Raw genomic sequence first — 24,441 nt, 5'->3', positions numbered from 1 at the left:
GGGAGGGGGGAAAAGGGGGAGGGAGAGGGGGAGAGGGGGAGAGGGAAAGGGGTAGAGGGGGAGGGGCAAAGGGGGGAGGGGGAGGGGGAAAGGTGGAGAGGGAGAGGGGGAAAGGGGGAAGGGGGAGGGGGAAAGGGGGAGGGGAAAAGGAGGAAAGGGGGAGGGGGAGGGGGAGAGGGGAGTGGGGAGGGGGGATATCAAGTATGGCAAGGTGGCCAGAGTTCCACTGATCTAATTTGCTTTTTTCAAAATTAGGTAGTTGTTAGAACTACTTGAGTTACCCAAGAGTGCCAAGATCCTCTTTGTTTGTTGTTCCTTCTCTTTGTTAAGCCGTGGCATCCTGCTTATCATCAGTGAGTATAAGAATGTGAAGAAGACCACCTGGGCAGGAGAATCACAGGAGAACATCTTGAGCAGACGTTACAGACCCAGGAAGATAACACCATATGTAAAGGAAGAGGTGGGCACTCATGAAAAACTTCAATTATTTGGCTCTTCATGTTAATGAACAACTAATTTCACAGTAATTTTTGCACAATGATGGGGACCAGGAGAAGGGCTATCAGACTCTAAATAATGTTAATATTCATATTTTTTGCTTATAGTTCTTAATCTGGTTGGCTGGAGAAGCTGCTACCATCAAATGATTTGTGATGTCTATTCAATAACATCTCTCAGTATCTTTGGAAGACCTCTGATGAAAATTCAGACTTTTTTTTTTTTTTTTTTTGAGACGGAGTCTCGCTCTGTCACCCAGGCTGGAATGCAGTGGCGCAATCTCGGCTCACTGCAACCTCGGCTTCCTGGGTTCAAGTGATTCTCTTGCCTCAGCCTCCCAAGTAGCTGGGACTACAGGTGCATACCACACCCAGTTTATTTTATTATTACTTTTTGAGACAGAGTCTTGCTCTGCTGCCCAGGCTGGAGTACAATGGCACGATCTCGGCTCACTGCAACCTCCGCCTCCCGGGTTCAAATGATTCCCCTGCCTCAGCCTCCTGAGTAGCTGGGATTACAGGCACTCACCACCACACCTGGCTGATTTTTGTATTTTTAGTAAAGACAGGGTTTTGCAATGTTGGCCAGGCTGGTCTCGAACTCCTGACCTCAGGTAATCTGCCTACCTCGGCCTCCTGAAGTGCTAGGATTACAGGCATGAGCCACCACACCTGGCCTGGGATTTCTGTATTCTTAATAGAGACAGGGTTTCACCGTGTTGACCAGGGTGGTCTTGAAATCCCAACCTCAAGTGATCTGCCCGCCTTGGCCTCCCAAAGTACTAAGATTACAAGCGTGAGCCACTGCTCCTGGCCACTATGGATTTTCTGGAGATGGATCCCTAGATGTGAAACCTCTCTAGCAAAAGGATGCAGAATTTGCAGGTTGTCATTATATATTGCCAGATTTTCCTTAACCAGGACTGGCTGTTCATTTCCTTGGCATTACTGTGCATTATTATTTTTCTTTGCCATTATTAAAACAAAAATGCAATATGATAGTTTTATTGGACTAGCGAAGCTGAATTTCTTACATGTGTTTTGGCCACTGCAATCACAGGTTTTGCTTTAAAAAATTTATATCTTAACTTACATATAGTTAAAAAAAGTTCGCTTTTTGGTGTATAATTCCATGAGTGTTGATTAATACTTAGAGTTGTATATCCACCACTACAGTCAAGATACCAAGTAGTTTCATCACCCCCAAAATTCCCTCAGGCTGTCCCTTTGTATTTATATTTATGTTTTAGAAGGAACAGTCCATATATTTTAGAAATATAAAGTCTGAAATACATGAAATGGATAAAATGATATGAAGTCTGATATTTTTCCCCCAAATAACAGATGAAACAAGAATGGCCACGAGATGGTTATTGTTGAAGCTGAGTGGTGGGACTTTAGAATGCATTATACTAGTCTTCACACTTTTGTGTAGGTTTGACATTTTTCTTAATTAAAAACATTTTAAGTTTTTTGTTATTTTTTCAAAGTGGTTTGGGTTGTTGATGTGTTACTGTCCTCTTCGCTCCTCAATCCTTTTCTGCCATACTTCTTAGTTTTTTCTGTCGTGAATTTCACGTATCCCTAACAAATGTCAGTTTGCCTTTTTCTTTTTGTTTTTTAGTTTTGAGACAAGGTCTTGCTCTGTCACCTAGGCTGGAGTGCAGTGGCACAATCACAGCTTACTGCAGCCTCAACCTCTGGGCCAAGCCATCCTCCCACCTTAGACTCCCAAGCAGCTGGAACTCCAGGAGCACACCACCATGTCTGGCTAATTATTTCTAATTTTTGTAGACTTGGAGTTTCATCATGTAGCCCAGGCTGGTCTCAAACACCTGGACTCAAGCAATCTGCCTGCCTTGGCGTCCCAAGGTGCTGGGATTACATGCATGAGCCACTGCACCCAGCCTGGTTTGCCTATTTATTTTCTGTTATGTTGCATTGTCAAAACCACTAGGCACCTTGGATTGACACCCAGGGACCTCAGCGTCCCTAACTTCTGCAACTCCAGAGGTTCTTCCCGTCCCGCACATACCTTTCCTGGCTGGCTGATGAAGACGTTTTGAAGCACTGATAAAATCATTGAAATCATCCAGCTGGTGGCTTGGTCTTTGCTCAATTCCAAGCTATAAAGTGCTGTAAAAAAGGCTGAAGCCAGGCTAGTGAGACCTAGGAGGAGCCAGCAGACTGCAGTCAACCATTTGGACAGGCCATTAGAGATGAGCTTTTTTCCTTCTTCTGAGCTTACGATGGCAAAACTGGTGACTTCTCTGAAGCACAAAAGTTGAAGGAATAATCTCATATGCATCAGCTGAGAGAGTGGATGAGGAAGATTACAGGGGATGAAGAAGGCTTGGTGTGGTGCATTACCTGGATGGCTCTTGCTCTGTGGGAAGAACATGTGTTTCCAAGAGTTCCTGGAGTTTTTCAAGTTGGCTGGCTGCATCTAGGAAGTCACAGGGCTGGTGACCCTGGGTGAGACCCAGCGTGCCTAAGTGAGATTTCAGCCTCTGCAGAACTCTACGCAGGTAACAGCAGAAATGATGGTGGTTTTCAGGAACAACTGAAAATATATTTCAAGTTGACACTCTCACAAGTGGATTTTTTTTTTTTTTAATCAGTGCTGACCAGGTTGGCCTCGAACGTGTAGCCTCGCCTCCCCGAGTGCCAGGGCAACCAGCCTGAGTCAGGGCAGCTCCCACCACAAGTGGATTTCAATAAGGAGCAATTACTGGTAGAGACAAACAATTCATTGATTGATTTGAGGCTATATTTTCCCACTAGTAGAGATTGGACTGTACCCAACCCCTTGCAGTACTACCCTCTTCTCTGAGGATGTCGGTGAATTTGTAGCAATTGTAAAATTCTAAGCTTTGATCTAAAGACTTTTAAAACCTCTTTACTGAGTTCTTCATCAGAATGGCAGTACATGTGACCTATACTAGTAAGTGCCCAGGAGACTCAAACCATATTTGAGAATCCATAAATTCCATAATCTCACCGTCTCATAAAAGAAAAAGGAGGACAAGTTTCAACAGTCTTCGACAAAGCAGACAGGATATGTGGGTCTAATACAGAAAACATTTTTTCTGTCTTTTTTTTTTTTTTTTTTTTTTTTTTTGAGATGGAGTCTTGCTCTGTCGCCCAGGCTGAGTGTAGTGGCACAATATTGGTTCATTGCAACCTCCACTTCCCGGGTTCAACTGATTCTCCTGCCTCAGCCTCTCTAGTAGCTGGGATTATAGGCATGTGCCACCACCCTCTGCTAATTTTTGTATTTACAGTAGAGACAGGGTTTCATCACATCATCAGGCTGGTTTTGAACTCCTGACCTCAGGTGATTGCAAGCCTCGGCCTCCCAAAATGCTGTGATTACAGGTGTGAGCCACCCTGCCCAACCTGTGATTTCTTCTTTTTTCCCTGAGACAGAGTCTGACTATGTTGCCCAGGCTGGAGTGTAGTGGCCCGATCTCAGCTCACTGCAACCTCTGCCTCCCGGGTTCAAGCAATTCTCCTGCCTCAGCCTCCCCAGTAGCTGGGATTACAGGTGTGTGCCACCACGCCCAGCTCATTTTTGTATTTTCAGTAGAGACAGGGTTTCGCCATGTTGGCCAGGCTGGCCCTCATCTCCTTACTTCAGGTAATCCACCCACCTTGGCCTCTCAAAGTGCTGAGATTACAGGCGTGAGTCACCATGCCTGGCTTGTGTGTTTTACTTAATCCTGTACTTTGTATCACCAGATAGAGACAGAATGTCTACAAATCATCAAGGGGAACAAAGCTATCAACTCTATATTAGAAGCTTAAGGAAATTAAAACAACCAGAAGGTTGTATCAGGCCTGTCGGTTATGAATGAGTAAGAAAGTAAGAGACATGCAAGGGAGTGGGAGGCAGATGGAAGATTGTTACTGAAATCTGCTGAAGTTTACCACGTGCCCAGTGGCGCTCTGCCTGCTGATGACACCTTTGACCCTCCAAGTGAGACGATATGAGGCTGGATAAAAGTTTCACCAGCTTAGTAATGTCACAAGAACTCCATGGCGGCTGCTCACACTTGGAGAGTAGGTATGTATTTCTTCTGAGCAGGAATCTCACAGTTTCCTTTAATTCCTGAATGTAGGACCAAAATGAGAAAAATCACCCTGTTTTTCATTAACCCAGGATTTGTAGCAATTACAGGTGGTAAGGCCGTTTCCTTTAGTCAGAAGGGGATTTGCTTAGCATGTAGAACCACAATTTTTCATGTTCCTTGAATTTTTCAGAAAGCAGTCACCTCACAGCTCATGGTAGCTTCAATACCAGTTTTATGAGAGAATACAGAATGAAAATAGAGACAATTTGATCAAACATCAAAGACTAAAGCAAGGCCAGAGTAGTGCCCATGCACTCCCATTTAGTTCTCAGTTCTCAGAATACTTAACCATCAAGAGTAAAAGCTAAGCATATGGTTGATCACAGTTCAGGGCATAGGAACTGGGAAAAATGTATTACAGGTTAACAGGACCCTGACAGCCTCCCATGAGCTTCTTCCCACTGTTCTCTTCCACTGCGTGGGGAAGGGGAGCATGTAATTTTTTTTTTTTTTTTTTTGAGACAGAGTCTTGCTCTGTCGCCAGGTTGGAGTGCAGTGGCGCGATCTCGGCTCACTGCAACCTCTGCCTCCTGGGTTCAAGCAATTCTCCTGGCTCAGCCTCCTGAGTAGCTGGGACTACAGGCTCATGCCACCACACCCGGCTAATTTTTTTTTTTTTTTTATAAATCTTTTTAGTAGAGACGGGGTTTCACCGTGTTAGCCAGGATGGTCTCGATCTCCTGACCTTGTGATCTGCCCACCTCGGCCTCCCAAAGTGCTGGGATTACAGGTGTGAGCTACCATGCCCGGCCGGGAGCATATAATTTATCTGTAAAATTTGATACTGGCTAGGTGTGGTGGCTCACGCCTGTAATCCCAGCACTTTGGGAGGCCAAGGTGGGAGGATGGCTTGAGCCCAAGGGTTTGAGACCAGCCTGGACAACATGGTGAAACCCTGTCTCTACAAAAAAAAAAAAAAAAAAAAAAAAAAAAAACAAAATTAGCCAGACATGGTGTCACATGCCTGTAGTTCCAGCTACTTGGGAGGCTGAGGTGGGAGGATCGCTTGAGCCTGGGAGTTTGAGGCTGCCACAGTGAGCTGAGGTTGCACCACTGCACTCTCCAGCCTGTGGAACAGAGCCAGATCCTATCTCAAAACAAATAAGCAAGCAATAAAATAAAATATAAAATAAAATTTGATATCAAACTTACCTCAACTACCATTGCGGCAGAGAGAGGCTCAACAGAAGCATCTGAGAGGCAGGAGGCCTGGATGGGAGGAAAGAGGGGCAGAGTCTCCTGTGGCTCAATCAACGGGAAGAGCCGCCCAATGACAAGATTGATGGGGAAGAGGATGACAGCAGTGTGGATGCTGATCAGCAGCTCAGACCAGGCCACAGCAAATAGACCCACTGAAAGAAAAGCATGACGTCAACTTTTATCGTCAACAATTAACATAATCGCAAAGTCATTCCTCTCCTAGGTTTAACTATTCACTGAGGAAGTTAACTACATTTATCTCGGGATAAAATTATCATGGCAGTAAAGACCATGTTGTGTTCCTAACACTGCTTCATTTGTTAATGAATGAGAACACCGAGAACATTTGTTCGAGTATTCTAATGTCAGGGCAGTGGAAGAAAAATGAAGGCACAATGTATTAGTCTTTTTTTCACATTACTATAAAGAACTACCTGAGACTGGGTAATTTATAAAGAGAAGAGGTTTAATTGACCCACAGTTCTTCACGGCTGGGGAGGCCTCAGGAAACTTACAATCATGGCGGAAGGTGAAGAGGAAGCAAGACACCTTACATGGCATTACAAAGCATTACAAAGCACTACAAAGCACCTTACGTGGCATTACACTTTACATGCCTTACAAAGCAAGGCATCTTGCACAGCGGCAGAAGAGTGACGGGGGAATTGCCACACACTGTTTTTATCGCCCTGAGGTGGAGTTTTGCTTTGTCACCCATGCTGGAGTGCAGTGGCGCAATGTTGGCTCACTGCAACCTCTACCTCTGCGGTTCAGTTCAAGCAATTAAACCATCAGATCTCATGAGAACTCACTCACTATCATGGGAAAAGCATGGGAGAAACTGCCCCCATGATCCAGTCACCTCCCAGCAAATCCCTCCCCCAATACAGGGGGATTACACATGGACGTGAGATTTGGGTGGGGACACAGAGCCAAACCATATCACACAACATGATTCTGTTTCTAACCCTGAAAGTAAGGACAATGGAGCACAGTAAAAGTATTACACAGTAGGCTAGGTATGGTGACTCATGCTTGTAATCCCAGCATTTCAGGAGGCTGAGGCAGGAGGATCACTTGAGGCCAGGAGTTCCAGACCAAGCCTGGGTAACAGAGTGAGACCCTGTCCAAAAAAAAAAAAAAAAAAAAAGGATTGCTTACTACAAACAACACACATCAGGGCTTATCCGTACATTGCTCATCTCTCTTGGCAGTGGTGCTGTTTATCTTCCAGAACATAACATTGATGACTATATTGCAGAGTAGCAGTGTCACGCAGCAAGACAGCCGTTGGACCCTTGTAAACTGGTTCCAGGGATGCCGAGTTGCAACTGAAAGCCACAGATAATCCTGGGTGAACTTTTCTACAATCATGGAGGAAAACAGATGTCTGAAAAGAGAAATTAGAAGAGGAAATACATGAGATTTTATTCTGAAAGTACACCAGTTTAAGATGTGATTTGCCCAGCAACAAGCAACGTAACAACTCCCAAGCCTCTATTCAACACCTCTGTGAATAAACTTTCAGATATTGTCATTCTTTTATTTAAATTCTTTTTTCTTTTTTTTTTTTTGAGACGGAGTCTCGCTCTGTCGCCCAGGCTGGAGTGCAGTGGCCGGATCTCAGCTCACTGCAAGCTCCGCCTCCCGGGTTTACGCCATTCTCCTGCCTCAGCATCCGGAGTAGCTGGGACTACAGGCGCCTGCCACCTCGCCCGGCTAGTTTTTTGTATTTTTTAGTAGAGACGGGGTTTCACAGTGTTAGCCAGGATGGTCTCGATCTCCTGACCTCGTGATCCGCCCGCCTCGGCCTTCCAAAGTGCTGGGATTACAGGCTTGAGCCACCGCGCCCGGCCTTAAATTCTTTTACCACCACACAAATGTGTCCATGTAAGATTCTTTTGTTATTTTAGGATAAAAGGTTGTTGAGGATAATTTATACGGTATGCGAGTTTAAAATTAAAAATGGTTGTTTTAGCTTTATAAGAGTTTTGATAAATCTTTTACTCTTCAAAATTTACATTAAACTACTGCTCAAAATAGTTTGGTAAATTCATACACTGAGCACTTTCTCTACTCCAAATATGGAGGCACTATAAATAATATCTCAAAAGAAAAAACCAAAAAGACTTTGCTGGGCTTAAACACAAAATAAACCTTTCTGAGGAAGAGAAGCAGAATGAGAAAACAAGGTGGTGAGAATGAGGTAGAAGCCACAGGATTACTGAGCTCCTGATCTGGAAGAAGGTAGTACAAAAGTGGGAGCTTGACTTTTGTAGGGTAACTGAAACTCAACATGTTTCACTGGGTGCAGGAAAGGGCGGGACAAAACCAACTTCACTGCTGGAAGCTAGGGTTGAGGCTGGAGCTCATGAAAGGATGCGTCAGAACAAAATCACCTCTGTAGGGCTACATATTTATAGTAAGGAGGTGAGGAAAAAAAGGACAGCTTCATGACCGGCAACTGAGTCAAGAGATCCAAGACTCATGACAAGATCTGCAATACTCCTAGTTTCATTAATTTCACTGAAAAATAGGAGCTCCAAAGTTCCATATAATAAAGCTCAATTCTAGACTAGAGATGTGAAAGGTTGGAATGAAAACAGTAACAACCAGTCAGGGATGGTGTTTGTGGTGGAAGGGGTGGGAGGTATGCTATGTGTGTGTGTGGAGGTGCAGTGGTAGGGAGAGGAGTGGGAGGGAGAGGGAAAATAATAATCCAGCCCAAAAGAAATTAATGTAATGGGACCCAGAAGGCAGAGGTTGCGGTGAGCGGAGATCGCACCACTGCACTCTAGCCTGGGCTACAGAGAAAGACTCCATCTAAAAAATGAACAAAAAATGTGGTGTATATAAACACACACAATGGAATATCATTTAGTTTAGTTTTTTGTTTGTTTTTGAGACAGGGTCTTGCTGGGTCACTCAGGTTGGAGTGGAGTGCAGTGGTGAGATCTTAGCTCACTGCAACCTCCATCCCCCGACTCAAGTGATCCTCCCACCTCAGCCTCCCAAGTAGCTGGGACCACAGGTACACACCACCACATCTAATAGACTTTAGCTGTATCCCCATCCAAATCTCATCTTGAATTGTAGTTCCCAAAATCCTCTCCTCTGTCATGGGAGGAACCAGGTGGAGATAACGGAATCATGGGGTTGGTTTCCCCCATCCTGTTCTTGTGATAGTGAGCGAGTTCTCACAAGACCTGATGGTTTTATAAGGTGCTCCCCACTTCACTGGGCACTCATTCTCCTTGCTGTTACCATGTGAAGAAGGGTTTGTTTACTTCCCTTTCTGCCATGATTGTAAGTTTCCTGAGGCCTCCCAAACCATGCTGAACTGTGAGTGAATTAAACATCTTTCCTTTACAAATTACCCAGTCTTAGGTATGTCTCCATAGCAGCATGAGAATGTACTAAATATAACACCTGGCTAATTTTGGCTAATTTTTGTAGCGATGGGGTTTTGCCATGTTGCCCAGGCTGGTCCCAAACTCCTGAGCTCAAGTGATCCACCTGTCTCAACCTCCCGAAGTGCTGGGATTCCAGGTGTTAGCCACTGTACCTAGCTCATCACTTAGCTTTAAAAAGGAAGAATTTTTTTTTTTTTAGATGGAGTTTCACTCTTGTCGCCTAGGCTGCAGTGCAATGGCGCGATCTTGGCTCACTGCAACCTTCACCTCCCAAGTTCAAGCAATTCTCCTGTGTCAGCCACCCAAGTAGCTGGGATTACAGGCACCCACAACCATGCCTGGCTAATTTTTGTGTTTTTATTAGAGATGGAGTTTCATCATGTTGGCCAAACTGGTCTCGAAATCCTGACCTCTGGTGATCCACCTGCCCTGGCCTCCCAAAGTGCTGAGATGATGGGTGTGAGCCACTGCACCTGGCCCAAAAAGGAAGGAAATTCTTGCACATATTACAACATGAATGAACCCTGAGGATATTATGATAAATGAAATAAGGTAGTCACAGAAAGACAAATACTGTATGCTTCTGCTTACATGAGGAATGTGAAGTAATGAAATGTACAGAAATAGAATAGTTGCCAGGTGTTGGAAGGCAGAGGAAACAGGAAGTTATTCAATGGGTGTAGAGTTTCAGTTTTGCAAGGTGAAAAAGTTCTGGAGCTCTGTTGCACAACAACGTGAATACATATACTACTACTGAACTGAGTGCTTAAAAATGTTAAGATGGTAAATGTTATGGTTTTTGCCACAACTTTAAAAAGTGTAAAAATAGTGTAAACATATTTTTAATATATTTAATAACATAAATATATAGCTTGCAACTTTTCTGCCTTAAAAAATAACTACATGCAGCAGTGATTATGAATCTATGTTATGGACGCACAATACATGAAGATGTAATTTGTATGACAACAGTAGCACAAAGGAGCAGGAAGGGAACTGAGCTGTAAGAGTGATTTTTTTTTTTTTTTTTTTCCAGACGGTGTCTCACTCTGTTGCCCAAGCTGGAGTGCAGTGGCGCGATCTTGGCTCACTGCAAGCTCCGCCTCCCGGGTTTACACCATTCTCCCGCCTCAGCCTCCTGAGTAGCTGGGACTACAGGCGCCCGCCACCACGCCCAGCTAGTTTTTTGTATTTTTTTTTAGTAGAAACGGCGTTTCACCGTGTTAGCCAGGATGGTCTTGATCTCCTGACCTCGTGATCCGCCCATCTCGGCCTCCCAAAGTGCCGGGATTACAGGCTTGAGCCACCGCGCCCAGCCAAGAGTGAAATTTTTGTATACTACTGAAATTAAGTTGATAGTAATCCAGCTAGGTTGTCATAAATTAGAATTTTAATTATAATCCCCAGGGGAGGCACAAAGAAACTAATTTAAAAAGATATAGTAAAAGATATGGCGAAAGAATATGGTAGACTGGAAAATATCCATTTAACACAGAGAAGGCAGTGATGTCCACTGGGAGATTCTATGCCAGTAGGTGTGGGTAACTGTTGAACCCCATTTGTGATGGAGATAAAAAAAAAAAAGGCAATGATAAAGAAACAGAGGAACAAAAAAGATACGATACATACAGAAAACAAATAGCAACATGGCAGATACAAACCTCACCTTATTAGTAATTATATCAAATGTAAATAGGTTAAACTCACAAATTAAAAGATAGAGATTGGCAGAATGGACCAAAAAATGCCTAATCCAACTGTATTCTGTCAACAAGAGACATAATTTAGATATGAAGATACAAATGAACTGAAATCAAAAGGATGGGCAGGTAGTGGTAGCTCATGCCTATAATCTCAGCACTTTGGGAGGCCAAAGTGGGAGGATCATTTGAGGGCAGGAGATCGAGACCAGCCTGGCAAACATGACCAAACCCCATTTCTAATAAAAACACAAAAATTACCCAGGCATGGTGGCACGTGCCTGTAGTCCTAGCTACTCGGGAGGCTAAGGCAGGAGAATTGCTTGAACCCGGGAGGTTGCAGTGAGCCAAGATCACGCCACTGGACTAAAAAGATGGAAAAAGGTATTCCATGTAAACAACAATCAAAAAAGGGCTGGAGTGGCTATACTAAGACAAAATATACTTCAAGACAAGAATTATTACTAGAGATAAAGGACATTTTATTAAAGGGTCAGTCTATTATGAAGATAAATTCGCCTGTGCTCACTGTCTTCTTACAAGTCAAATGGAAGTGTTGCCAGCCAGCCATATAGCTGTCACAGCGTTTCTGCTTAGGAACTGCTCCACAGGCAGAAGACAATGTATTATAATCTTCAAAGTGTTAAAGGAAAAATAACAAAAAATTTCTATCCCGTTAAATAGCTAACTATGAGTCAAGAGTAAAGATGGACACACACTTCTTATTAGAATTATTAAAAGAGCTACTTCAACAAGAAGAAAAAAGCCGAGAGTAACCATAAGAAATACAGAAAACTGGGTGGACGTGGTAGGTCACGCCTGTAATTCCAGCACTTTGGGAGGCTGAGGTGAGCAGATCACCTTGAGGTCAGGAGTTCGAGACCAGCCTGGCCAACATGGTGAAACCCATCTGTACTAAAAATACAAAAACTAGCCAGGTGTGGTGGTGGGTACCTGTAATCCAGCTACTCAGGAGGCTGAGGCAGGAGAATTGCTTGAATCCAGGAGGCGGAGGTTGCAGTGAGACAAGATCATGTCACTGCACTCCAGCCTGGGTGACACAGCAAGACTCCATCTCAAAAAAAAAAAAAGAAAAAAAAAGAAAAAAAAAAAAAGTCGCGCACGGTGGCTCATGCCTGTAATCTTAGCACTTTGGGAGGGTGAGGCGTGTAGACTGCCTGAGAGCAGGAGTTTGAGACTAGCCTGGGCAACAGAATGGAACCCCATCTCTACTAAAATACAAAAAATTAGCCAGGCGTGGCAGCATATGCCTGTTATCCCAGCTACTTGGGAGGCTGCGAAAGGAGAATTGCTTGAACTTGGGAGGCGGAGGTTGTAGTAAGCTGAGACTGTGCCACTGCACTCCAGCCTGGGTGACAGAGCAAGACTCCTGTCTCCAAAACAAAACAAAACAAAAAAAAACACGCCACAAAAAGAATACAGAAAACTAGGCTGGGTGTGGTGGCCCTCACCTGTAATCCCAGCACTTTGGGAGGCCAAGGCGGGTGTATCACCTGAGGTCAGGAGTTTAAGACCAGCCTGACCAACACGGAGAAACCCCATCTCTACTAAAAATACAAAATTAGCTGGGCGTGGTGGTGCATGTCTGTAATCCCAGCTACTCGGGAGGCTGAGGCAGGAGAATCACTTGAACCTGGGAGGCAGAGGTTGTGGTGAGCTGAGATAGTGCCATTATACTCCAGCCTGGGCAATAAGAGCGAAACTCCGTCTCAAAAACCAACCAACCAACCAAACAAAAAACAAAGAATACAGAAAACTAGAATAAACAGAGAAATTACTATATTATTAATATATTTAACTGTGAATTATGAAAGGAAAAGCCTTTTTTGTGCGATCCGCCCGTCTCCACCTCCCAAAGTGCAGGGATTACAGGCTTGAGCCACCGTGCCCGGCCTAGCATTGCTAATTCTTTGTCATGTTCCGGCAGAAGAAACATTCTTAGAAAATTAATATAGAGAAAAAGCGTGTTAAAAATTAAAAGTAACCAATAAAAAGAATTAGAAAAGTAAAAGGAGGAACAGAAGCAGGAAGTGGAAAAAGAAGAGGAGAAACAGCAAAAAAATACAATGTATAGTTTCTAAACCAGCAAAGATTAAAAAATACAAGAAGTGGTCAGGCATGGTGGCTCACACCTGTAATCCTAGCACTTTGGGAGACCAAGACATGCAGATTACTGGAGCCCAGGAATTCAAGACTAGCCTGGGCAACACGGTGAGACCCTGTTTCTACAAAAAGTAGTTTTAAAATTAGCGAGGCATGGAGGCACACACCTGTAGTCCCAGCTACTCAGGAAGCTGAGGTGGGAGGATCACCTGAGGCCAGCGAGGTTGAGACTGCAGTGAGCTGTGATCATGCCACAGCACTCCAGCTTGGGTGACAGAGCAAGACCTCATCTCAAAAAACAACCAACAAGAGGCAACGAACCTTAAAAAACCCACAAAAAACCCTTAAAAAAAAAACCCTTAAAAAACCTGTCAATTTGACAATGTGGAAAGTAAAGAGAATGGATTATAACAAATAATGCAAAACAATATGGTAAAGTAAGTCCAAATGGATCAGTAATCATAATTAATGTAAACATAGTAAAGTCATGTATCAAAAGATAGACATTATTAGATCTGGTTTTGTAAATATCCAGTTATATGTTGCTTGCAAGACATAACTCTAAGCAAAACCATAAAAAAGGCTGAAAGTAAAAAGATAAGAACAAACAATAGAAATAATATCAGTATGTCAACTTTCTTTAGTTAATATAAAATGGAATTTAAGATACAAAGTGTCAACAGGATCAAAGTGAGATCTATATAATAAAAAAAAAACCCCATGTCTCCAGAAGAAATAACATGCACTTAAATGCTCCTAATAAATATCCAATAGACATATAAAATATGTCTGTATGGTAAAAACTTATGTAACTGAAGGAGAATTAAACTCAGTCATTCCTCTATTGGAAACAGAGATTAAACAGATAAAAAATCACATTTCAACAACAAAAATGTTTGAATAAATATATCTATATATGTTTTAAAAATACTAGAACTTTGGATGCAATGGTGTATGCCTGTAATCCTAGCTACTCAGGAAGCTGAGGTGGCAGGACCGCTTGGGCCTAGGTGTTTGGGACCAGCTTGGGCAACATAATGAGACCCTATCTCAAAAATCAAAACAAAACAAAACAAAACCTAGAACTGCATCAGGTCCAGGGAGGGGAAATAGTATTCACTACTCCTTAAGTTTTCATAAAGCAGAGAAAATTTCTGCCAGTTTATTCCTATACGCAAGCAACACACAATTTAAAATATATATTTGTTTTGGAGACAGGAACTCTTTTTTTTTTTTTCCCACTTCTTACTTGCTGAGAGTCCCTGATTTTTAGTTTCAAGACTTATTTGTTTTGAGATGGAATCTTTGCTCCTTTGCACAGGCTGGCGTGCAGTGGCACGATCTCAGCTTATTGCAGCCTCGACCTGCTGGGTTCAAGTGATTTTCGTGCTTCAGTCTCCCCAGTAGCTGGGACCATAGGCGTGCATCACTGCGCACGGCTAATTTTTGTATTTTTGGTAGATAAGGGGATTCACCATGTTGGCCAGGCTGAGCTCAAACTCCTGACCTCAGGTGATCTGCCCACCTCAGCCTCCCAAAGTGTTGGGATTACAGGAGTGAGTCACCGTACCCAGCCCTTCCCCTTGAATCTGATTTTCAAAGTTAGGACGTAAAAGGCCGAAGCCCCTACTTAGCTCTGTTGAACTGCCCATTCTGGAGGGAGACAGCCACCCTATGAAAAAGGCCGCTCTCCTGAGGCTGGAGCCATGCGTAGGTGCTTTGTTGACAGCCACAGATAAGCTCTCAGTTGACAGCCAGCGCCCCCTGCTGACCTTGTGAGCGAATCATTTTTGGAAATCTAACAGGAGCTTACAGACCCAGCCAGGATGAAAGAGCCCGAGGGAAAACTCACCACCCCTGGCCTTACTGAATTTCTGACCCACAAAACCAGGAGAAAAGTAAAATGGTTGTTTTAATCCACTCAGTTTTGGGAGCAATTTGTTATGCAGCAATTGTCATTGGAGCAGATCTTAATAAAGAAATAGACATTTCTTGCTGTTCTGGACATCCTAACTACTCAATCACACAAGATCGGGATAGGAGTCAGGTCGCAGAAGAAACAGCTCCATGTTTTTTGCCTTTAGGCAGTTTAATGTAAGGACATGGTGTTTGTTGGTTGGTTTTGTTGTTTTGAGACAGGGTCTCTCTCTGTCGCTGAGGCTGGAGCGCAGTGGCTCTATCTTGGCTCACTTCAACTTCCGCTTCCGGGTTCAAGCCACTCTTCTGACTCAGCCTCCCAAGTAGCTGGGACTACAGTCTCATGCTACCATGTCTGGCTAATTTTCGTACTTTCGGTAGAGATAGGGTTTTGCTATGTTGGCCAGGCTGGTCTCAAACTCCTGGCCTCAAGTGATTTGCCCACCTCGGCCTCCCAAAGTGCTGGGTTCACAGGTGTGAGCCATCATGCCCGGCCAGGACATGACGTTTGGGCCTCTTGCAATCATCTTGTTCCCATGAGGAAAAGTGACATCTTGTTCCCATGAGGAAAAAGCTGAGAGCCCTAATATTGAACCAGAAAGCTGAAGATAAGAAGAATGTCAGATAGCAGAGGTATATTCTCCTAGGCATATTCTCATCTTTAGCATGCAGGAGACATAGAAAGATACATGGATACCTAGAAAGATGCAGAAGTCGATACGCACATTATACTGTTCTGGTCTGTCTGTGAATTCACCAGTACCACATTGCTTGAATTATTTTGGTTTACTTGTATCTTTGTATGTTTTGAGATGGAGTTTCACTTCCTCGCCCAGTGACAATCTCAGCTCACTGCAACCTCCACCTCCCAGGTTCAAGCAATTCTCCTGCCTCAGCCTCCTGAGTAGCTGGGATCACAGGTGCACACCACCACGCCTGGCTAACTGTTGTATTTTTAGTAGAGACAGGGTTTTGCCGTATTGGCTAGGCTGGTCTTGAACTCCTGACCTCAAGTGATCTGCCTGCCTTGGCCTCCCAAAGTGCAGGGATTGCAGGCGTGAGCCACAGTGCCCGGCCAGTTTACTAGTGTCTTTGAAAATCAGCTGAAGCCCTCTCATGCTTTCCTTAATTTTAATATTTTATTCTCATAAATAGAAGTAGTGGTATCCTTTTTATAGTCTATTGATCTGAGTGATTGTTTTATTCCTATGTATCTTAGTAAATTATTTATAAATGATTCTCTAGGTAAACAGTTTCAGAAAATAAGGGCAATATTTATAACTTTTATACTGCAAATGTCTTTTTGTTTTCCTTCTGATTTTTAAGGTAATGGTTACACTATTTACAACCACAACAGTAAAGCTTACGTATGTTTGAAATAATGTATTAATAAAATGTTAATTTGCATTAAAAACAATTCAACAGTGAACAATTCAATTAATAGTGAACATCAATATTCACTGTTAATAGTAATTTTCCAACAGTACCTAAAGGAAAAGAGCTCTCTCTTTGAAACTGGGATGAAGACCCGGTCAAGCTCACAGTCTCCAAGGTCCACAGCCAGCCAGCAATTACACAGGAAATGCCACTTCCTCTTCACTGCCATGTCACAGACAATTACCTGGCTGACATACCTATAGTAAAATGAAGATACTCACATTAGGGAGGTGGGCTTGAAGCAGTTGTTTGTAGTAAGACGTAATCTCGGACCATTAGTAAACTGTCCAAGTAAATGTTTCATTACAAGGCAAGAACTAAAGAAAGGAAGGAAAGTTGAGGCCAGACATGGTGGCGCGCGCCTGTAATCTCAGCACTTTGGGAGGCTGACGCAGGTGGATTGCTTGAGTGCAGGTGTTTGAGCACAGCTTGGGCGACATGGCAAAATCCCATCTCTACAAAAATATATAAAAATTAGCTGGGCGTGGTGGTGTGTGCCTGTAGTCCTTAGTTACTTGGGAGGCTGAGGTGGAAGGATTGTTTGAGCCCGGGAGGTCAAGGCTGCAGTGAGCTGAAATTGCACCACAGCATTCTAGCTTGGGTGACAGACTGAGACTCTGTCTTGAAAAATAAAAACAAAGAAACGAGAGTAGATCTTATCTTTCCCTTCCCAACTTCTAAGGGAGTTCATGTACTAGACACTAGACTGCAAACCTTTCTCACCTATGAATAGCTCAGTATGTATATATACTTTTTATAACCTTTCTCTGTCCCACGTGACAGTGGCTTGCCACCTTTTCAAATATCCCATCTGCCTCTCTTTCATCATCGGGGTATAAATGGGGTGTAGTCTTTAACGTTTACATTAATGACTTCTCGCTCTACTTAGCCTCATCTCCACGTCACAGGCCTCATCTCCACGTCACAGAGCCACAGGCCCTGAGAGTTCATCCTTTTCCCAACCACAGTGTTTTATCACTAACTTCTCCACTAACTTCAGCCGTTTACACACTTGTCCTCTGGGGCACCTGTTTGTACAACCTATTTGATTTCACCTCACAACTAGTCAGCAAACCTCCTCCTTTACTGGAATGATGTTATTTTCCCCAAGGGTCTGTGTTTAGTGTCATGAAACCACTTAAATTTCTCTTGTCAAAATCTTAATTTTAGTTGAAAGTTATTTTCTGTGTTGGGAATATAGACTCCTTTAAACCTAAAGTATTTCTGGGGACTGTCTCATTGAAGCAGTTTATAAAACAACAGGTGACTAAGTTGCATTTGATTCAACCAGAGAGTGCATTTTATACATATAAAGCTTTCACTTAAAAGCAAAGTATGGGCCAGGGGTGCCGACTCCTGCCTGTAATCCCAGCACTTTGGGAGCTGAGATGGGTGGATTGCTCATGCTCAGGAATTTGAGACTAGCCTGGGCAATGTGGTGAAACCCCATTTCTATTAAAAAAAAATACAAAAATTAGCCAGGCATGGTGGTGCATGCTTGTGGTCCCAACTACTCAGGAGGCTGAGGTGGGAGGATCACTTGAGCCCAGGAGACAGAGGTTGCAGTGAGCTGTGATCACGCCACTGCACTCCAGCCTGGGTGACAGAGCCAGACCTTGTCTCGGAAAATAAGAAAATAAAAGCAAAGTATAATAAAAGCAGAATAAAACAAAATAAAGAAGAAAATATTTATTTTCTGATTGGTGAGAAACTATTCCCAGGCTTTTTGTGTGTCCAGTGTAACTTTTACTCTTATATTCTTTCAAATAGAAGAAAAAGTAGAGAATCTAAAGTGAGTGTTAGGAAAGTCTAGTTGAGACATTCACTAGGATTAGCAGAAATATTATGGAAAAAATTGTCATTTGCTAAAAAAAAAAAAAAAAAAAAAGAAAAGGACTGGCAGTCTTTTTTATGGGAGGTGATTCTTTTGCTTTTCTGTGCTTTCCAAGTTTTCTGCATTAAAACACATATAATGTTTGCAATTAAAAACATAAAAACAGGCCAGGTGCAGTGGTTCACACCTGCAATCCCAGCACTTCGGGAGGCCAAAGTAGGAGGATCGCTAGAGCCCACAAGTTTGAGACTGGCCTGGGCAACACAAGGAGACCCCATCTCTATAAAAAAAAAAAAAAAAAAAAAAAAAAAAGAAAAATTAGCCAGGTGTGGTGACGTGGACCTGAGGTCCCAGCTCCTTGGGAGGCTGATGTGGGAGGATCATTTGAACCTAGGAGGTCAAAGCTGTGGTGAGCCATAATCATGTTACTGCACTCCAGTCTGGGCAACAGGGTAGGACCCTGCCTCAAACAACAATGAAGAAAACATAAATGAGAAGAAAATCAAACGGTGACTAGAGAATGCCTTCAAAAGAGCTTTAAGGGCAGGGTGCAATGACTCACGCCTGTAATCCCAACACTCTGGGAGACTGAGGTGGGTGCATTGCTTGAGGCCAGGAGTTTGAGACCAGCCTGGCCAACACAGTGAAACCCTATCTCTACTAAAAACACAAATATTAGCTGGGTGTAGTGGTGCACGCCTGTAGTCTCAAGTACTCGGGAGTCTGAGGCACGAGAATCACTTCAACTTGGGAGGCACAAGTTGCAGTGAACTGAGATTGCACCACTGCACCCCAGCCTGGGTGACAGCACCAGACACTGTCTCAAACAAAACAACAAAAAAAAGAGCCATAATACCTGATAGGAAGCTCTAGAGGTGACACATAATCCTGAGAATTTAATTGTAACGAATACTTATAGTTATAATATTAATTATAATTATTAATTGTAACAAGTATTTATCCCGTTCCTCTATAATCTTGGCACTGTTCTAGCTGCTGAGAATAGAATATTAGTAAGACAGTATCTTTATCCTTGAGGAGCATGAAATCACTGTGAGCTAAAAAATAATAGAATTATAATCAAAGACTACATATAGAATTAGGATTGATATAAACCAGTGGTAAGAAATTGTGAGAAAAGTAGAAAATATTACATTGATGTAAATTTCTTTGGGTGCTTCCTCTAAAAGAGTTAAATTGTCAAATTATTTTGCTATGATTATAAAATAACATCCATCATTCAATTTTTTCAAAATACCTAAAAGTACACCAAAGAACATTTAAAAAATTTATAATCCTGCTACCTGGAGATAACTACGATAATTTATTGGCCAGGTGTGGTGGCTCACACCTGTAATCCCAGCACTTTGGAAGGCCAAGGCAGGCAGATCATGAGGTCAGAAGGCCAAGACCATCCTGGCTAACACGGTGAAACCCTGTCTCTACTAAAAATACAAAAAATTAGCTGGGCGTGGTGGCAGGTGCCTGCAGTCCCAGCTACTTGGGAGGCTGAGGCAGGAGAATGGCATGAACCTGGGAGGCAGAGCTTGCAGTGAGCTGAAATCACACCACTGCACTCCAACTTGGGTGACAGAGCAAGATTCCGTTTCAAAAAAAAAAAAAAAACAACTTATTATATATACTCTAGACCTTTTCCTATACACATACTTTTCTATTATTTCATTTTTTTTGAGACAGAGTCTTACTCTGTCCCCAGGGTAGAGTGCGGTGGCGCGATCTTGGCTCACTGCAAACTCCACCTCCCAGGTTCAAGCCATTCTCCTGCCTCAGCCTCCTGAGTAGTTGAGACTACAGACATGTACCACCACACCCAGCTAATTTTTGTATTTTTAGTAGAGACGGGGTTTCACCATGTTAGCCAGGATGGTCTTGATCTCCTGACCTCGTGATCCACCTGTCTCGGCCTCCCAAAGTGCTGTGATTTCCGGCATGAGCCACTGCTCCTGGCCTATTTTATTTTTTTGAGACAGAGTCTCACTTTGTTGCACAGGCTGGAGTGTAGTAGCGTGAACGTGTCACACTGCAGCCTCCACCACCAGGCTCAATGATTGTCCCACCTCAGCCTCCTGGGTATCTCAGACTAAAGGCATGTGCCACCATGCCACCATGCCCGGCTATATATATTTCTGTATTTTTTGCATAAATGGGGTTTTGCCGTGTTGCCCAGGCTGGTCTTGAACTCTTGGCCTCAAGCAATCTGCCCTCCTCAGCCTCCCAAAGTGCTGGGATTACAGGCGTGTGCCACCATGACTGGCCTGTGTCACCATGACTGGCCTATGTGTGTGTGTGTGTATATAAAATATATATACATAAAATATATACATACATAAATTAAAAAAAATATGTGTGTGTGTGTATATATATATATATATATATATATATTTTTTTTTTTTTTGAGACAGAGTCTCGCCCTGTCACCCAGGCTAGAGTGCTGGAGAACAATGGTGTGATCTTGGCTCACTGCAACCTCTGCCTCCCAGGTTCAAGCAATTCTCATGCCTCAGCCACCTGAGTAGCTGGGATTACAGGCACGTGCCACCACACCAGCTAATTTTTTAAATCTTTAGTAGAGATGGGGTTTCACCATGTTGGCCAGGAGGGTCTTGATCTCCTAACCTTGTGATCCACCTTCCTTGGCCCCCCCAAAGTGTTGGGATTACAGGCGTGAGCCACCACAACCAGTCTATTTTATTTTTTTGAGACAGAGTATCACTCTGTTGCCCAGGCTGGAGTGCAGTGCAGTATTGCAAACTCATTGCACTGCAGCCTCCACCACTGGGCTCAATGATTGTCCCACCTCAGCTCCCAGGTATCTCGGACTACAGGCATGTGCCACCATGGACTGTTGTGGGAAGTCAGGGACCCCAAACATAGGGACCGGCTGGAGTTGAGGCAGAAGAACATAAATTGTGAAGATTTCATGGATATTTATCAGTTCCCAAAATTAATACTTCTATAATTTTTAACACCTGTCTTTACTGTAATCGCTGAACATAAATTGTGAAGATTTCATGGACATTTATCACTTCCCCAATCAATACTCTTGTAATTTCTTATGCCTGTCTCTAATCTCTTAATCCAATCATCTTTGTAAACTGAGGATGTATGTCACACCTCAGGACCCTGTGATGATTGCATTAACTGTATAAATTGTAAAACGTATGTGTTTAAACAATACGAAATCAGTGCATCCTGAAAAAGAACAGAATAACAGCGGTTTTCAGGGAATGAGGAAAGATAACCATAAGGTCTGACTGCCTACAGGGTCGGGCAGAATACAGCCATATTTTTCTTCTTGCACAGAGCCTATAAACGTATGAGTAGGAAAAATATCGCTGAATTCTTTTACCAGCAAGGAATATTAATAATTGAGACCCTGGGGAAGGAATGCATTCCTGGGGGTAGGTCTATAGATGACCGCTCTGGGAGTGTCTGTCTTATGCAATTGAGGTAAGGACTGAAATACGCCCTGCCTCCTGCAGTACCCTCAGACTTACTAGGATGGGGAAATTCCAGTCGGGTAAATTCTAGTCAGACTGGTTGTCTGCTCTCGAACCTTGTTTCTTGTTAAGATGTTTATCAAGACAATGCGTGCACAACGAGACATAGGCCCTCATCAGTAATTCTAATTTTGCCTTGCCTTGCGACCTTTATTGCCCTTTGAAGCATGTGATCTTTGTGACTTACTCCCTGTTTGTACACCCCCTCCCCTTTAAAAACCCCTAAGGAAAACTTGATGGTTCTGTGGCTTGGGGTCGCCATCACGGTCCTACCAATATGTAATGACACCCCCAGAGGCCCAGCTTAAAATTTCTCTCTTTGTACTCTTTCTCTTTCTCACACTGGCCGACACTTAGGGAAAATAGAAAGAACCTACATTGAAATATTGGGGGCTGGTTCCCCCAATAATGCCTGGTGCTATATATATATACACACATATACACATATACACACACACATATACATATATACATACATATACATATACATACATATATAGACATTATATATACGTGTGTGTGTATATGTGTGTGTGTGTATATACACATATATTTTGTATTTTTTGCAGAAATGGGGTTTTGCCATGTTGCCCAGGCTGGTCTTGAACTCTTGGGCTCAAGTCATCTGCCCTCCTCAGCCTCCCAAAGCGCTGGGATTATAGGCGTGTGCCACCATGCCTGGCCTGCATACTTTTTTTTTTTTGAGATGGAGTCTCATCCTGTTGCCCAAGCTGAAGTGCTGGAGTGCAATGGTGTCATCTTGGCTCACTGTAACCTTCACCTCCTGGGTTCAAGCAATTCTTGTGCCTCAGCCACCAAGTAGCTGGGATTATAGGCATGTGATACCACGCCTGGCTAATTTTTATCTTTAGTAGAGATGGAGTTTCACTATGTTGGCCAGGCTAGTCTTGAACTCCTGACCTCATGATCCGCCTGCCTCGGCCTCTCAAAGTGCTGGGATTACAGGCATGTGTCATCGTGCCTGGCAACTTTTTTTTTTTTTTTTTTGAGATGGAGTCTTGCTCTGTCGCCCGGGCTGGAGTGCAGTGGCCGGATCTCAGCTCACTGCAAGCTCCGCCTCCCGGGTTTACGCCATTCTCCTGCCTCAGCCTCCCGAGTAGCTGGGACTACAGGTGCCTGTCACCTCGCCCGGCTAGTTTTTTTTGTATTTTTTAGTAGAGACAGGGTTTCACCATGTTAGCCAGGATGGTCTCGATCTCCTGACCTCGTGATCCGCCCATCTCGGCCTCCCAAAGTGCTGGGATTACAGGCTTGAGCCACCGTGCCCGGTCAACTTTTTTTTTTTAAATCAACTTTATCATGGTATAATTTATATGTGATAAAATGTACCCATTTAAAATGTACAGTTCAATGCATTTTTTCCCTCTTTTGCAGCTGTGACAAACTTTAACCAATTCAATATCCGTAATTTGGAATTCTCATTTGGATTTGACCAAGTCAGGTAGAGTTGGTCAAATCTGACAGGACGAAGACTGGAACAAACAACAACAACAAAAACCCAAAACTATGATCACTGAGTGCTCTAATGGTCAGGAGAAATTAAGACCAGCTGGTTGTTAATCTTAACTTTAGCCAAGGCAAAACCCCAAATCAGCTACTAACCTAGGGATAGGTCTCAAGTTGAATACTGCTCTCTACTACCCTAGAAGCAGGAAAAAACTCAAATTCGCCTTCCCTGTTAGAAGTGAGCTCAAACTCTAGAAAGGAGCTACCTGCCTCCCATGGTCATGAAGGCAGGAAAACTTGCTTTCCTTGTTGGAAGCAAGCTAACTTCAGAAAAAGGAGTTGCACAGCAAAATAAACTTTAGATCTCGACCAAATTTTGGGCGATCAGGGATTCTCTGGCGGGGGTACTTCCAGGCCTCAGCAAATTGTCCTATTAGTTTGATCCACAAAGGTAGCTCAAGCTGGCACCAAGCACCGATAGATTTGTCAAAGATTAGGGCTCCTCCACTTAGAATCCCTTCGTGGTTACCAAAATGTGAACCCCAAATATCTGAGACAGGTCCCAGTCAATCTAGAAAGTTCATTTTGTCCAGGTTAAGGATGTGTACCTATGACAGCCTCAGGAGGTCCTGATGACACGTGACCCTAAAATGCACAGTTCAATGCATTTATTTTTGAGATGGAGTCTCACTCTGTCACACAGGCTGGAGTATAGTGGCATGATCTTGGCTCACTGCAACCTCCGCCTCCTGGGTTCAAGTGATTCTCCTGCATCAGACTCCCAAGTAGCTGGGACTACAGGCACGAGCCACCATGCCCAGCTAATTTTTGTATTTTTAGTAGAGATGGAGTTTCACCATGTTGTAGCCAGGATGGTTTCGATCTCCTGACCTTGTGATCCGCCCACCCTGGCCTCCCAAAGTGCTGGGATTATGAGCATGAGCCACTATGCCTGGCCAGTTCAATGCATTTTGACAAACGTTTATACACTAGCACCATCAAAATATCACCCCCAAAAGCTCCCTATCCCTCCTTCCAGTCACCTCCTGCCCTAGGAGAACAATGATCTGCTGTCCTCCATCTTTATAGAATAGTTAGCCTTTTATGGAATTTCACTTGTGTGGAATCATATGCTATATGCTTTTTTTTTTTTTCTTTTGAGACAGGGTCTCACTCTGTTGCCCAGGCTGGAGTGTAG

The 24,441-nt window shown here is 43.4% G+C and overlaps 1 protein-coding gene across 1 annotated transcript in view; it reads right to left on the bottom strand.

The window, feature by feature from the left end:
• Nucleotides 1–24,441, bottom strand: part of PKD1L3 (polycystin 1 like 3, transient receptor potential channel interacting) — an 88,500-nt gene that overhangs the window by 26,102 nt on the left and 37,957 nt on the right. Inside the window, 7 exon segments of the mRNA XM_026456486.1 lie at nt 282–381; nt 2,533–2,767; nt 2,868–3,060; nt 4,428–4,608; nt 5,783–5,982; nt 7,024–7,220; nt 16,472–16,618. Of these exon segments, the coding sequence (XP_026312271.1) occupies nt 282–381; nt 2,533–2,767; nt 2,868–3,060; nt 4,428–4,608; nt 5,783–5,982; nt 7,024–7,220; nt 16,472–16,618 (1,253 nt within the window).

Source organism: Piliocolobus tephrosceles, chromosome 17, assembly GCF_002776525.5.
Source record: "Piliocolobus tephrosceles isolate RC106 chromosome 17, ASM277652v3, whole genome shotgun sequence".
Taxonomy (NCBI): domain Eukaryota; kingdom Metazoa; phylum Chordata; class Mammalia; order Primates; family Cercopithecidae; genus Piliocolobus; species Piliocolobus tephrosceles.
This window is presented reverse-complemented; position numbering and strand designations above follow the sequence as displayed.